This window comes from Bos mutus, chromosome 11 (assembly GCF_027580195.1).
Source record: "Bos mutus isolate GX-2022 chromosome 11, NWIPB_WYAK_1.1, whole genome shotgun sequence".
In the NCBI taxonomy this organism is placed as follows: Eukaryota; Metazoa; Chordata; class Mammalia; order Artiodactyla; family Bovidae; genus Bos; species Bos mutus.
The window spans coordinates 96,814,485-96,826,934 of record NC_091627.1 but is presented as its reverse complement, the minus strand read 5'-3'; the positions used below and the strand labels follow the sequence as shown (position 1 = coordinate 96,826,934).

The window sequence follows — 12,450 nt, the reverse complement described above, 5'->3', positions numbered from 1 at the left end:
TTCAGAATAATGATAGGAAAGATGATCCAAAACTTCAAAAACAGAATGTAGAGGATGCAAGAATCAATTAACAAACATATAGAAGAAATAAAGAATAAACATACGGAGACAAATAACACAATTACTGGAATTAACAATACTCTAGAAGGAATCAATAGCAGAATATCTGAGACAGAAGAACGGATAAGTGAGCTGGAAGATAGAATGGTGTAAAATAACTGCTAAAGAGCAGAATAAAGGAAAAAGAATGAAAAGAACTAAGGATAGTCTCAGGGACCTCTGGGACAATATTAAATGCACCAATATTCGAAAAAAAAAGAAGAGAAAAGAAAGAGTATGAGAAAATTTTTGAACAGATTAGAATTGAAAATTTCCCCAGCATGGGAAAAGAAATAGTCAATCAAGTCCCAGAAGCACAGAGTCCCATACAGGATAAACCCAAAGAGAAACATGCCAAAGACATATACTAATCAATCTAACAAAGATTAAAGACAAAGAAAGAATATTAAAAGCAGCAAGGGAAAAGCAACAAGTAACATACAAAGGAAACTCCATACATTTAACAGTTAATCTTTCAGAAGAAACTCTGTAGGCCAGAAGGGAATGACAGGATATATTTTAAATACTGAAAGTGAAAAATCTACAACCAAAATTACTCTAAGCAAGGATCTCATTCAAAATTGATAGAGAAATCAAAAGGTTTACAGACAAGCAAAAGTTAAGAGAATTTACTACCACCAAATCAGCTTTACAACAAATGTTAAAGGGACTTATATAGTCAGGAAATATAAGAGAAGAAAAAGATCTACAAAAACAAACCAAAAGCAATTAAGAAAATGGCAATTTGTTGTTCAGTTGCTCAGCCATGTCCAACTCTGTAATCCCATGGACTACAGCACACCAGGCTTCCCTGTCCTTCATCATTTCCCAGAGCTTGCTGAAAGTTGTGTCCATTGAGTCAGTGATGCCATCCAACCATCTCACTCTCTGTTGTCTCCTTCTCCTTCTGCCTTCAATTCTTCCCAGCATCAGGGTCTTTTCCAATGAGTTGTCTCTTCACATCAGGTGGCCAACGTATTGCAGTTTCAGCTTTAGCATCAGTCCTTCCAATGAATATCCAAGATTGATCTCCTTTAGGATTGATTGATTTGATCTCCTTGCAGTCCAAGGGACTCTCAAGAGTCTTCTCCAACACCACAGTTAAAAGCATCCATTCTTCAGCACTCAGCCTTCTTTATGGTCCAACTCTCACATCCATACATGACTACTGAAAAAGTCATAGCTTTGACTTTACAGACCTGTTGGCAAAGTAACGTCTCTGCTTTTTAATATGCTGTCTAGGTTTGTCATAGCTTTTCTTCCAAAGATCAAGTGTCTTTCAATTTCATGGTTGTGATCACCATCTGCAGTGACAAAAACAAACCCCAAACAATTAATAAAATGGCAATAGGAACATATATATCAATAATTACTTTAAATGTAAATCAATTAAATGTTCCAGCCAAATGACACAGGCTGGATGAATGGATACAAAAAAGAGACCCACATATATGCTGTCTACAAGCAACCCACTTCAGACCTAAAGATACATATAGCCTGAAAGTGAGAGGATGGAAAAATATATTCCTTGCAAATGGAAATCAAAAGAAAGCTGGAGTAACAACCATCATATAAGACAAAATAGACATTAAAATAACGAATATTACAAGAGATAAGAAAGAACACTACACAAAGATTTGAATATATTCAATACACTTCCTATGAAACTACCAAGGGTATTTTTCACAGAACTACAACAAATAATTAAGCAATCTGTATGGAAACACAAAAGAGCCCAAATAGCCAAAGCAGTCTTGAGAAAGAAGAATGGAGCTGGAGGAATCAACTTTCCTAACTTCAGATTATACTACAAAGCTACAGTCCTCAAGACACTATGGTACTGGCACAAAAACAGAAATATAGACCAAAGGAACAAGACAGAGAGCCCCGAGATAAATCCATGCACCTATGGGTACCTTATTTCTGACAAAGGAGGCAAGAATATACAATGGGGCAAAGATAACCTCTTCAATAAGTGGTGCTGTGAAAACTGGATAGCTACATGTAAAAGAATGAAATTAGAACACTTCCTAACAACATACACAAAGATAAACTCAAAATGGATTAAAGACCTAAATGTAAGACCAGAAACTATAAAACTCTTAGAGGAAAACATAGGCAGAACACTCATAGGCAAAACATAGCACAACACTCATTGACATAAATCAAAGCAAGATCCTTTATGACCCATCTCCTAGGGTAATGGAAATAAAAGAAAAAAGTGGGACCTAATTAGGCTTAAAAGCTTTTGCACAGCAAAGGAAACTATAAACAAGGTGAAAAGGCAACCCTCAGAGTGGGAGAAAATAATAGCAAATGAAACAACTTACAATGGATTATTCTCCAAAATATACAAGCAGCTCATACAAGTCAATACCAGAAAAACAAAAAACCCAATCAAAACAAGGGGGAAAGACCTAAACAGAAATTTCTCCAAAGAAGACATACAAATGGCTAACAAACACATGAAAAGATGCTCAACATCACACATTCTTAGGGAACTTCGTATCAAAACTACAATGAGATATCACCTCACTCCAGTCAGAATGGCCATCGTCAAAAAGTCTACAAACAATAAATGCTGGAGAAGGTGTGGAAAGAAGGGAACCCTCTTGCACTGTAGACTGATACAGCCACTATGGAAAACAGTATGGAGATTTCTTTAAAAAACTAGAAAACATAAAACATAAAACCTATGACTCAGCAATCCCACTCCTAGGCATATACCCCTGAGGAAACCAAAACCAAAAAAGATACACAAACCCCAATGCTCATTGCAGCACTATTTACAATAGCTAAAACATGGAAGCAACCTAGATGTCCATCAACAGATGAATGGATAAAGAAGTTTTATAAAGTTGTACCACAACTTTTTTTATATATATATATATATATATATATATATATATATACACATATACAATGGAATATTACTCAGCCATAAAAAAGAACTCATTTAAGTCAGTTCTAATAGGTAGATGAAACTAGATCCTATTTATACACAGGGAACTAAGTCAGAAAGAGAAAGATAAATATTGTACACTAACACATATATATGGAATCTAAAAAGATGGTATTGATGAATTTATATGCAGGGCAGCAGTAGAGAGACAGACATAGAGAACAGACTTATGGACACAGTGTAGGGGGCATGTGGAAGGGGAGAGTGAGATGTATGGAGAGAGTAGCATGGAAATACATACGCTATGCATATGTACTCCAGGACCTCACTCAGACTTCAAGCAACTTTATTCTGCTGCTGCTGCTGCTAAGTCGCTTCAGTTGTGTCCAACTCTGTGCGACCCCATAGACGGCAGCCCACCAGGCTCCCCCGTCCCTGGGATTCTTCAGGCAAGAACACTGGAGTGGCTTGCCATTTCCTTCTCCAATGCATGAAAGTGAAAAGTCAAAGTGAATTTGCTCAGTCGTGTCCGACTCTTAGCGACCCCATGGACTGCAGCCTAACAGGCTCCTCCGTCCATGGGATTTTCCAAGCAAGAGTACTGGAGTGGGGTGCCATTGCCTTCTCCGACATACGCTAACATATGCAAAATAGATAGCCAATGGGAATTTGCTGAATGACTCAGGGAACTCAAACAGGGGCTGTGTAACAACCTAGAGGGGTGGGATGGGGAGAGAGACAGGAGGGAGGTTCAAGAGAGTGGGGACTTATGGATAACTATGGCTGATTCATGCTGATATTTGGCAGAAAGCAACAATTCTGTAAAACAATTATTCTCCAATTAAAAAATAAATTTAAAAAATACCACACACACACAAAAAAAGACCTAAATGTTAGACTAGGCACTATAAAACTCCTAGAGGAAAACAGGCAGAACACTCTCTGATATAAATCACAGCAATATCTTTTTCAATCCATCTCCCAAAATAATGGAAACAAAAACAAAAATAAACAAATGGGACTAACTTAAATTCAAAAGCTTCTGCACAGCAAAGGAAACAATAAGCAAAACAAAAAGACAAACCACAGATTAGGAGAAAATATTTGCCAGTGATGTGACCAACAAGGGATTAGTCTTCAATATTTACAAACAACTCATAATGCTTAACAGCATCAAAACTAGCAACCCAATCAAAAAATGGGCAGAAGACCTGAATAGACATTTCTCCAAACAAGACATATAGATGGCCAAGAGACACATGAAAAGATGTTCAACATTGCTAAGTATTCAGTTCAGTTCAGTTCAGTCACTCAGTCGTGTCCGACTCTCTGCAACCCGGTGAATCACAGCACTCCAGGCCTCCCTGTCCATCACCAACTCTGGGAGTTCACTCAGACTCACGTCCATCGAGTCAGTGATGCCATCCAGCCATCTCATCCTCTGTTGTCCCCTTCTCCTCCTGCCCCCAATCCCTCCCAGCATCAGAGTCTTTTCCAATGAGTCAACTCTTCACATGAGGTGGCCAAAGTACTGGAGTTTCAGCTTCAGCATTATTCCCTCCAAAGAAATCCCAGGGCTGATCTCCTGTAAATCAAAACTACAATGAGATATCACTTCACACCAACTAGAACGGCTATCATCAAAAAAAAAATCCACAAACAATAAATGCTGGAAAGAGTGTGGAGAGAAAGGAACCCTCCTACAATGTTGTTTTGAATGTAAATTGGTACAGCCACTATGGAGAACGGTATGGAATTCCTTCGGTTCAGTTCAGTTCAGTTTAGTTGCTCAGTCACGTCTGACTCTTTGCGACCCCATGGACTGCAGCATGCCAGGCCTCCCTGTCCATCACCAACTCCTGGAGTTTACCCAAACTCATGTCCATTGAGTCAGTGATGCCATCCAACCATCTCACTCTCTGTCATCCCCTTCTCCTCCTGCCTTCAATCTTTCCCAACATCAGGGTCTTTTCAAATGAGTCAGCTCTTCACATCAGGTGGCCAAAGTCTTGGAGTTTCAGCTTCAGCATCAGTCCTTCCAATGAATATTCAATTCCTTTAGGATTGATTGGTTTGATCTCCTAGCAGTCCAAGAGACTCTCAAGAGTCTTCTCCAACACCACAGTTCAAAAGCATCAATTCTTTGGCACTCAGCTTCCCTTATAGTCCAACTCTCATATCCATACATGACTACTGGAAAAACCATAGCCTTGACTAGATGGACCTTTGTTGGCAAAGTAATGTCTGTTTTTGAATATGCCATCTAGTTTGGTCATAACTTCCCTTCCAAGGAGTAAGCATCTTTTAATTTCATGGCTGCAGTCACCATCTGCAGTGATTTTGGGGCCCCCCCAAAAAATAAAGTCCGCCACTGTTTCCACTGTTTCCCCATCTATTTGCCATGAAGTGATGGGACCAGATGCCATGATCTTCATTTTTTGAATGTCGAGTTTTAAGCCAGCTTAAATGTTGCGTGTTTATTTCTCTGTGCCTATTTCTATATATCAGGTAAACTGATTACATGTTCTGACCTTGGAGAAGTGGCTTTATGTTGGAGCTGTCTGGCGGGACCCAGCAGCACACTCCTGTCTGGTCAGCTCTATGCTCTAAGGGTGCCCCCTGTGTGTGCTCTGTGTGCCCTCCTGCTGCGGTGGATCTGACTACTGTGGGCATGCCTGTAGGTGAGGCTCCCAGCCCAGTTCACTGCCAGACCTGCCTTGTGTGGTGGCTGTTGGCCACTAGTGCACAGGGATAGGTTCTAGGGCATGTGGCTACGGGCCAATGAGGCCTCTGGGGCCGGCATCAGCCCACTGGTGTGTGGGTAAGCTCCCAGATCTGATAAGTTAAAAGGAGAACTCCAAAATGACATTTGCCAAAACCAATGTCCTCAATGTAGAATGAACTCCCTAAAATGGCTGCGACCAGTATTTTCATCCCAGAGGTGGTCCCAATTGCCTGCTGCCTCTCCCGGAAACTCTTCAAGGTCAGCAGGTAGGTCTGACTCAGGCTCTCTTAGGAACACAATCTCTGTTTCCTACGATCTTCTCGCACTCCTGTGTATAAGCCCTGGTGGCTTTCAAAGTCAGAGAGTCTTGGGTGTTGTCTTCCCAGTCCAGGACCCACCAGGAACCCAGCGTGGGGCTCAGGCCTCTTGTTCCTCGGGGGGAACTGTGCAATTGTGATTATCCTTCCGTTTGTGGTTTACCTTCCCCAGGGTATGGATCTTCACTACATTGCATCTCTATTCCTCCTACCCATCTCATTGTGATTCCTTCTGTATATCTTTAGTTGTAGAAAATCTTTCCTGCTAGTCTTCAGCTTCTCCCATATGTAGTCGCTTTGTACCTAGTTGTAATTCTGCTGTGCCCATGTGAGGGGATGAACTCACTGCCTTCCTATTCTACTATGTTGGCCACACATCTTCTAGGTCATTCTTTCTCTTAAGATGTCTTGGGAATGAAAAGGAATGGATTATATCACCCTATATTCATAAAGCCATTTTATGAATATTCCCTTTAAACATCTGACAGTCCCTTGCTGCAGCTATCCAAATCCTACCCATTCTCTTTCCTTCCCCCAGAGTCTTCAAGTCTAGCAGCCTACTCTGACTCATGGCCCTTTTCCTTCTGCTGCTTTCTCCCCATTCCGGGATCTTTTCCTCCTGAACACCCTTTGCTCATTAATCTGGTCTCCCTTGGCTTCTCCAGCCATTTCCCAGAAGTATGATATGATATTCTCAAACATGAACGCACATGAGAATAATCAGAAGGGCTTCTCGAACACTGAATTCTGAGTTCCACATTCAAAGTTTCTGATTCAGATAGACTGGAATGCAGTCTAAGGACTTTTGCATTCCTGACAACTTCTCAAGTGATATTTATGTTCCTTGTCCTGGGGACACTCTTGGGAATCACTGATACAACCAAAGTCCTTTGGTGCCACATATAAGTGGTCCTTCCTCCACCTTGAAAGGTGTTACTATATCATTAGTTACTTTATATCACATAGCACACTGTGCATAGTAAGTGGGCAGGATAAGAGAGAAAATAACCATTATAAAGGGAAGATGTGCTGCTAGTCTTACCTGTCTCACTCTCTTGCCAGGTGGTTAAGATGATGATCGTTGTTGTATGCACCTTTGCCATCTGCTGGTTGCCCTTCCACATCTTCTTCCTCTTGCCTTACATCAACCCTGATCTCTACCTGGAGAAGTTTATTCAGCAGGTTTACCTGGCCATCATGTGGCTGGCCATGAGCTCTACCATGTACAACCCCATCATCTACTGCTGTCTCAATGACAGGTAAGACCTCATCCCCCATACTCTCTCCAGGACAAGACCCTACTAATCCCTCTGTTGAATCCCTGCTGACTGAACCACGTGATGATTAGTTTTCTATAGTCTGCACCACTCACTCGTCTCTCACAGCTGGCTCTGCTCAATTAGGTTGGCTGCTTGGGGACTACAAAGACAAATGGTCTTGTCAGCATGCAGGAATAGGAGCCACGAGAAGATTTTTTTTTCCTTTCCAAGGGGAGCCAGAAACACATACCCATATTTGAAATCTTCAGACTTTTAAGCACTAGTTACCCAGCATTGGAGGGTCGGGTGCAGGGCAGATAAAAACTCTCTGTGATTAATATACATAAATCAGGTTGCCAGCTGGATCAAGTTCACAAATTTGTTCAATCTGCTCTAAGGATTCCATTCACAGAGAGTTGTGCATGCAGAAAGAGACAAAGAATCAGAGAGAGAAAGAGAGAGAATGAATGAGTCAGAAAGTGAGAGAGAACAAGAGAGAGAGATTGATGCCATTTGAATGTTATCTACCACATGGCATTTTTTTCCCTTCTCTGATCTCTCATTTTCCTCTTCCCAGCCCATCTGGGCAGGGACTTCCCTGGCAGTCCAGTGGTTAAGACCTCACTTTCCAATGCAGCAGGGGTGGGGTGGATTCAATTCCAGGTCGGGGAGCTAAGATCCTACATGCCTTGCAGTCGGAAAACCAAAACAAAATCAATATTGTAACAAATTCAATAGACTTTAAAAATTGTCCACATCAAAAAAAAAATCTTAAAAAAATTTTTTTAGGTAGCTTTGTCCAGTTTCTTCCAGCACTTCTAGCAGGACAGGGTAAGCAAAAAGAAGTCAGAGCCTCAAAGGCCTGATTCTGCCTTTGTTTGGCCACAGGGGCCAGGAGAGCCTCCCCTGAAGTGGAAGTCAACTTCAGACAAGTAAGAAAAGAAAGAACCCTCAGGAATGGTGATCAGCAATAAGGAATCCACCACAGAGTGCAGAGTCTCCAAAAGGGAGAGCTGTGGGAAGCTGTGGTTGGCAGTTCAGTTATCTGGAGCACCACCACAGAAGGGAGACAGGAGAAGAAGGGGGAGGGATAAAACATTTGTTACATTTATAGCCAACAGTTATCAGCCGATAAGGAGCCTCCCATGAATGAGACACCCAGGGGACTTTGAAGACAGATATTCCCTGGGACTTGTCCAAATGGTCTTTGTTTAACTCACAGATGTATGTTTCTTCTAAGAGCCTCACAACCTGCCTAAACATTTCTAGGTTAAATCTCTCAGCACATCTTTTAAGTAAAAGCTGATTCTTCCTGCTCAAAACACAGGGAAACTGAGGCACACTGAAGGGACACGATTGGTAGAAAGTCAGTGGGCTACTTGAGGGAAAGGACTGGGTCTTGACACTGTATTGTGCATGTGATGAACGCTCGGTGAATGTTTTTACTGATGCCGAGCTGACCCAGAGCCGGTGGAGGCAGCATATTTCAACTGCCACCCTCAGTACAGACTTGCGTTTCACATGAACTTGGGTTCTAATCCTGGAGTTGACCTTGATGACTGACCTTTGAATCTTTTGCCCTTAGCATCTCCAGTTATCAATTAATTAAAAAAAATAAGAAGACAGAGTCTCATTTGGGTATACCCTCATATTAAACAGCTTCTGCAATGGTGGGAACACCCCTGATAGCAGGCCATACGCAAGCGTTACTTGTCCATCCACTCTCTTTCCAGGTTCCGTCTGGGCTTCAAGCATGCCTTTCGGTGCTGCCCTTTCATCAGTACTGGTGACCATGAAGGGTTCGAAATGAAATCCACTAGGTACCTCCAGACCCAAGGCAGCATCTATAAAGTCAGCCGCCTGGAGACCACTGTCTCCACAGTGGTGGGGGCCCATGATGAAGACCTGGAGGAAGGCCCCAAGGCCGTGCCCTCGTGCCTGGACCAGATCTCCAATGACCCCTCTCACAGCGACTCTAAGACCACAATGGAGAGCTTCAGCTTCTACTCCAACATGCTCTCCTAGACCCCAGGGCTTTCAGCAGGCACGGCCACCTCTATCTTTGTCTTGTTTCACTTCATGCATGGATAAATCTTTAGTATAAAATCCATAAGAAACACCCTTGGGGCTTGTGAAAGTCTGAGAATAGTTTGAGTAAAACATTCCATTCTGGAGTTAAAAACCTACATTCCTCTATATCTTTGTCACACACACACTGCGTGACCCCAAAAAATCATTGACTTCTCTGAGCCTGTACAATGAGAAGGTTAAACTTGATTTTCTCTACAATCCATTCCAAGATTCTAGAATTAATTTCAATTGCATGTGCTCATTTCAGGGTGATTCCTGCAGTGCAGAAACAAATCAAACTGATCTGAAGTAAGACCCTGTCTTACTTCAGTAAAGGTGTTCTCAGTCTTGCTTAGATTATTTTCCTTTAGCTGGTGGCTCACACTGCATCAGCCTCTGCTTGATAATGTAAACAAAAAGAGAAACCAGCTAAAATCTGAATGAAAGATTTAACCTTCTCTTCTAAGCACCAATGAAAATAAGGTATACTTCTGAAGCCCCTTTTGGCATCTCAGTAAATCAATGTATCATGGGATTGAGAGTTTCAGATTCATCTGTATTATGTCCCCATTGACTCTCCTGAGCCACCAATGCAAATAGAATATGTCCACTGATACTAGTTAATGTCTGTTATGAACCAAGACTCAGGAGAACTGTGCAACACTTAATCTGATCCTCTCTTTCCTTATTTGTTAAACTAAGAGGCTGAATGACATCATCTAGTTGTCCCTTCAAATTTTAACATTCATCGGTTCAATGATTGTATGTGTTTTTTGTTTGTTAAACCCAAAATGGAATAATAGGAGCAGTAAGTCTAGTGACTTAATGCCCAGCTCTTTGAGATGTAGCAACTGCTAAGACCATGTATTAATATCCACATATGACATTCTCTGATTTGTCCTGGAACTGTGAGTACTTTCCTTCTCCTGAAAGATTTTTGCCTTTGACAGAGCAGAGGACTTTGTGTCAAGACTTGCATCTCTCTATCAGGCTTTAGCAGGCTAGGTCTCACAGTTAGAGAATACCACTGGGAAAGACAAACACGTGGGCTCCCTGCCCTGGCCTTTTGGTTATCTTAAGGCAGGGGCACTCATGCAGATTTTTCTTTATACTAGCATTAGGCATGTGCTCAGATGCTCAATGACTGAGGAGGCTGTGCCCTGCAACCACATTTGAGGGAAGAGGCCACCTTATATCTCTCTTTAGACTCTGAATCTCCCCTTCCTGCCACTGGCTTTGCTGACCTCCTGCCTACAAGAGGTAGAATGATCAATAAACCCTAAAGAAGAAGAGTCGGTCAACAAAGAGTCATGAATCAGGAGAACTTCATGTCCTAACACAGTTTTGGGGTCACAGCAGGTGAGCATGCAATTTCTGTCTCCAGATCTGTGCTTTGACCAGATGTGGCTGAAAGCAGAGACAACATGTAACCATATAAATGCCTTCCTCATGGTTTGAAGAATGCATGCACAAGTCCTGCGTCCATCGTGTTGAAGGAGAACAGTCGTGCACATCAGGTTTACAGCCCTTACCAGCTGTGCTGGCCCTAGCCCTTGCTAGGGCATTGGCAGGCCAGAAAGAAGCTGTATAGCAATAGTAGAAGCCAGAAGGACCTGACAGCCATGTTCGCCAAAGCAGAACAAGAAGGATTAAACTAAGGAAGCCAGCTCAGTGTAAACATGTGGATGGAATACTTAATTTAGGGGCAACAAAAGTCAGTGCCCAAAACATTTTAGTCATACTTCTAATAAAGAATCAGGCCATTTATGGATTATTCACGTCAGAGGGATGTAAAGAACTGGCATGATTATGAGAAGTACCCAAGAAGAAAATGCTAAGGAGTAGGGGGACTTTCTCTCTATGGAAGAGGTTAGAGTTGAATTTAACAAGGACTGTTGAACACTTGATCTGGACTTGGCCCTGAGCTGGGGACACACAGCTTCTTCTGTTCTTGAGAAAGCCTATCAGACAGGCCATTGCTAACTCACCAGTCTTAGTTGGTCTAGGCTGCCCAGCAGGCATGGAGGCAGTTGAGAAGCAGATTCTCCACAGGATTCTAAAGACCCACACTCAACATATATAATGGGGTCAAAGTCAAAGCCCTTAAGATAGCCTTTTGCAATGGACATTCTTTGAGATAATTCCAAAGAGAGCATCAGCCAATCTAGAGGAACTGAAGGGATGTGGTTGGACAGCATCATCGCTGCACATTGTAGGAGGGGGCAGGGTCAAATATGGCAGAACGTTTCCTCTGAGAGAGAGAGCCCATCAAGCCTTCCCCTGACCCACCCTCCAACACCCACTTACCTGATAAAAGTGCTGTCTTCTCCCCTGTGAGGAACACCATGATTTGTACTGTGCATGGGTCTCACTCTTATAGAAATGTGTCACCCTGCGTTTATCTCCTAAGTGGTTTTCCTTGATATTCTGTTCAGTAGGGATAAAATAGAAGGCATCATTGGGCCATCTTTGTTATGTTACTTCCAAAATGTGGGATCCAATTGCTGTCTGTGAGCTATTTATACTGTGCCAATTCCTCCTTGTTCTTTCACAGACAGAAATTAATGTATATCATAGACACACAGTAGAACCATAGCAACTGAGGGATGGGGAGGAAGACTAAATGGGAAGAACTAAAAGACAGGAGTTTATATCTTCCTCACCTCCCACTAAAGTGCTAAGACATAGTGGAATTTCCTTTTTCTTGGAAAGACTAGGTGGAACCCTGGGAAAAGGGGACTTGGGAGCTAAACTTATTGACCTGGCTTTCAGGAAGAATCATGTAAGCAAAGACAGGTAGTTCTTAAGGTTTCTATACTTTCCAACCTGGGATCCTGGAAAAATCTCCATACAGAAATAAAGTATGTTTTTGACTACTTCTTGCCTCTGTCTCATCTCTAGGAAAACTAAGCACCCTATAAGATACTGAATGGGGTGGTCCTATGAACCCTAACAAATTGCATAGACAAAAGAACGGAGCCTAACGCCCAGCAAACCCTACCTTTGTGACAAAATGGGTTGGCAAGATGTGGGAACGATTTCTGGGTGGGGATCTGGGAAGGTAGTATGGGATTGTGT

General features: G+C 42.2%; 1 protein-coding gene across 1 annotated transcript in view; it reads left to right on the top strand.

Moving 5' to 3' along the window:
* The window catches only part of TACR1 (tachykinin receptor 1), a 180,078-nt gene extending 167,864 nt beyond the window's left edge, over positions 1-12,214 (top strand). Inside the window, exons 5-6 of the mRNA XM_005906748.2 lie at positions 7,106-7,302; positions 9,036-12,214. Coding sequence (XP_005906810.1) covers positions 7,106-7,302; positions 9,036-9,327 — 489 coding nt within the window. The 3' untranslated portion in view covers positions 9,328-12,214. The remainder of the gene's footprint in view (positions 1-7,105; positions 7,303-9,035) is intronic.
* The last annotated feature ends 236 nt before the right edge of the window (positions 12,215-12,450 follow it).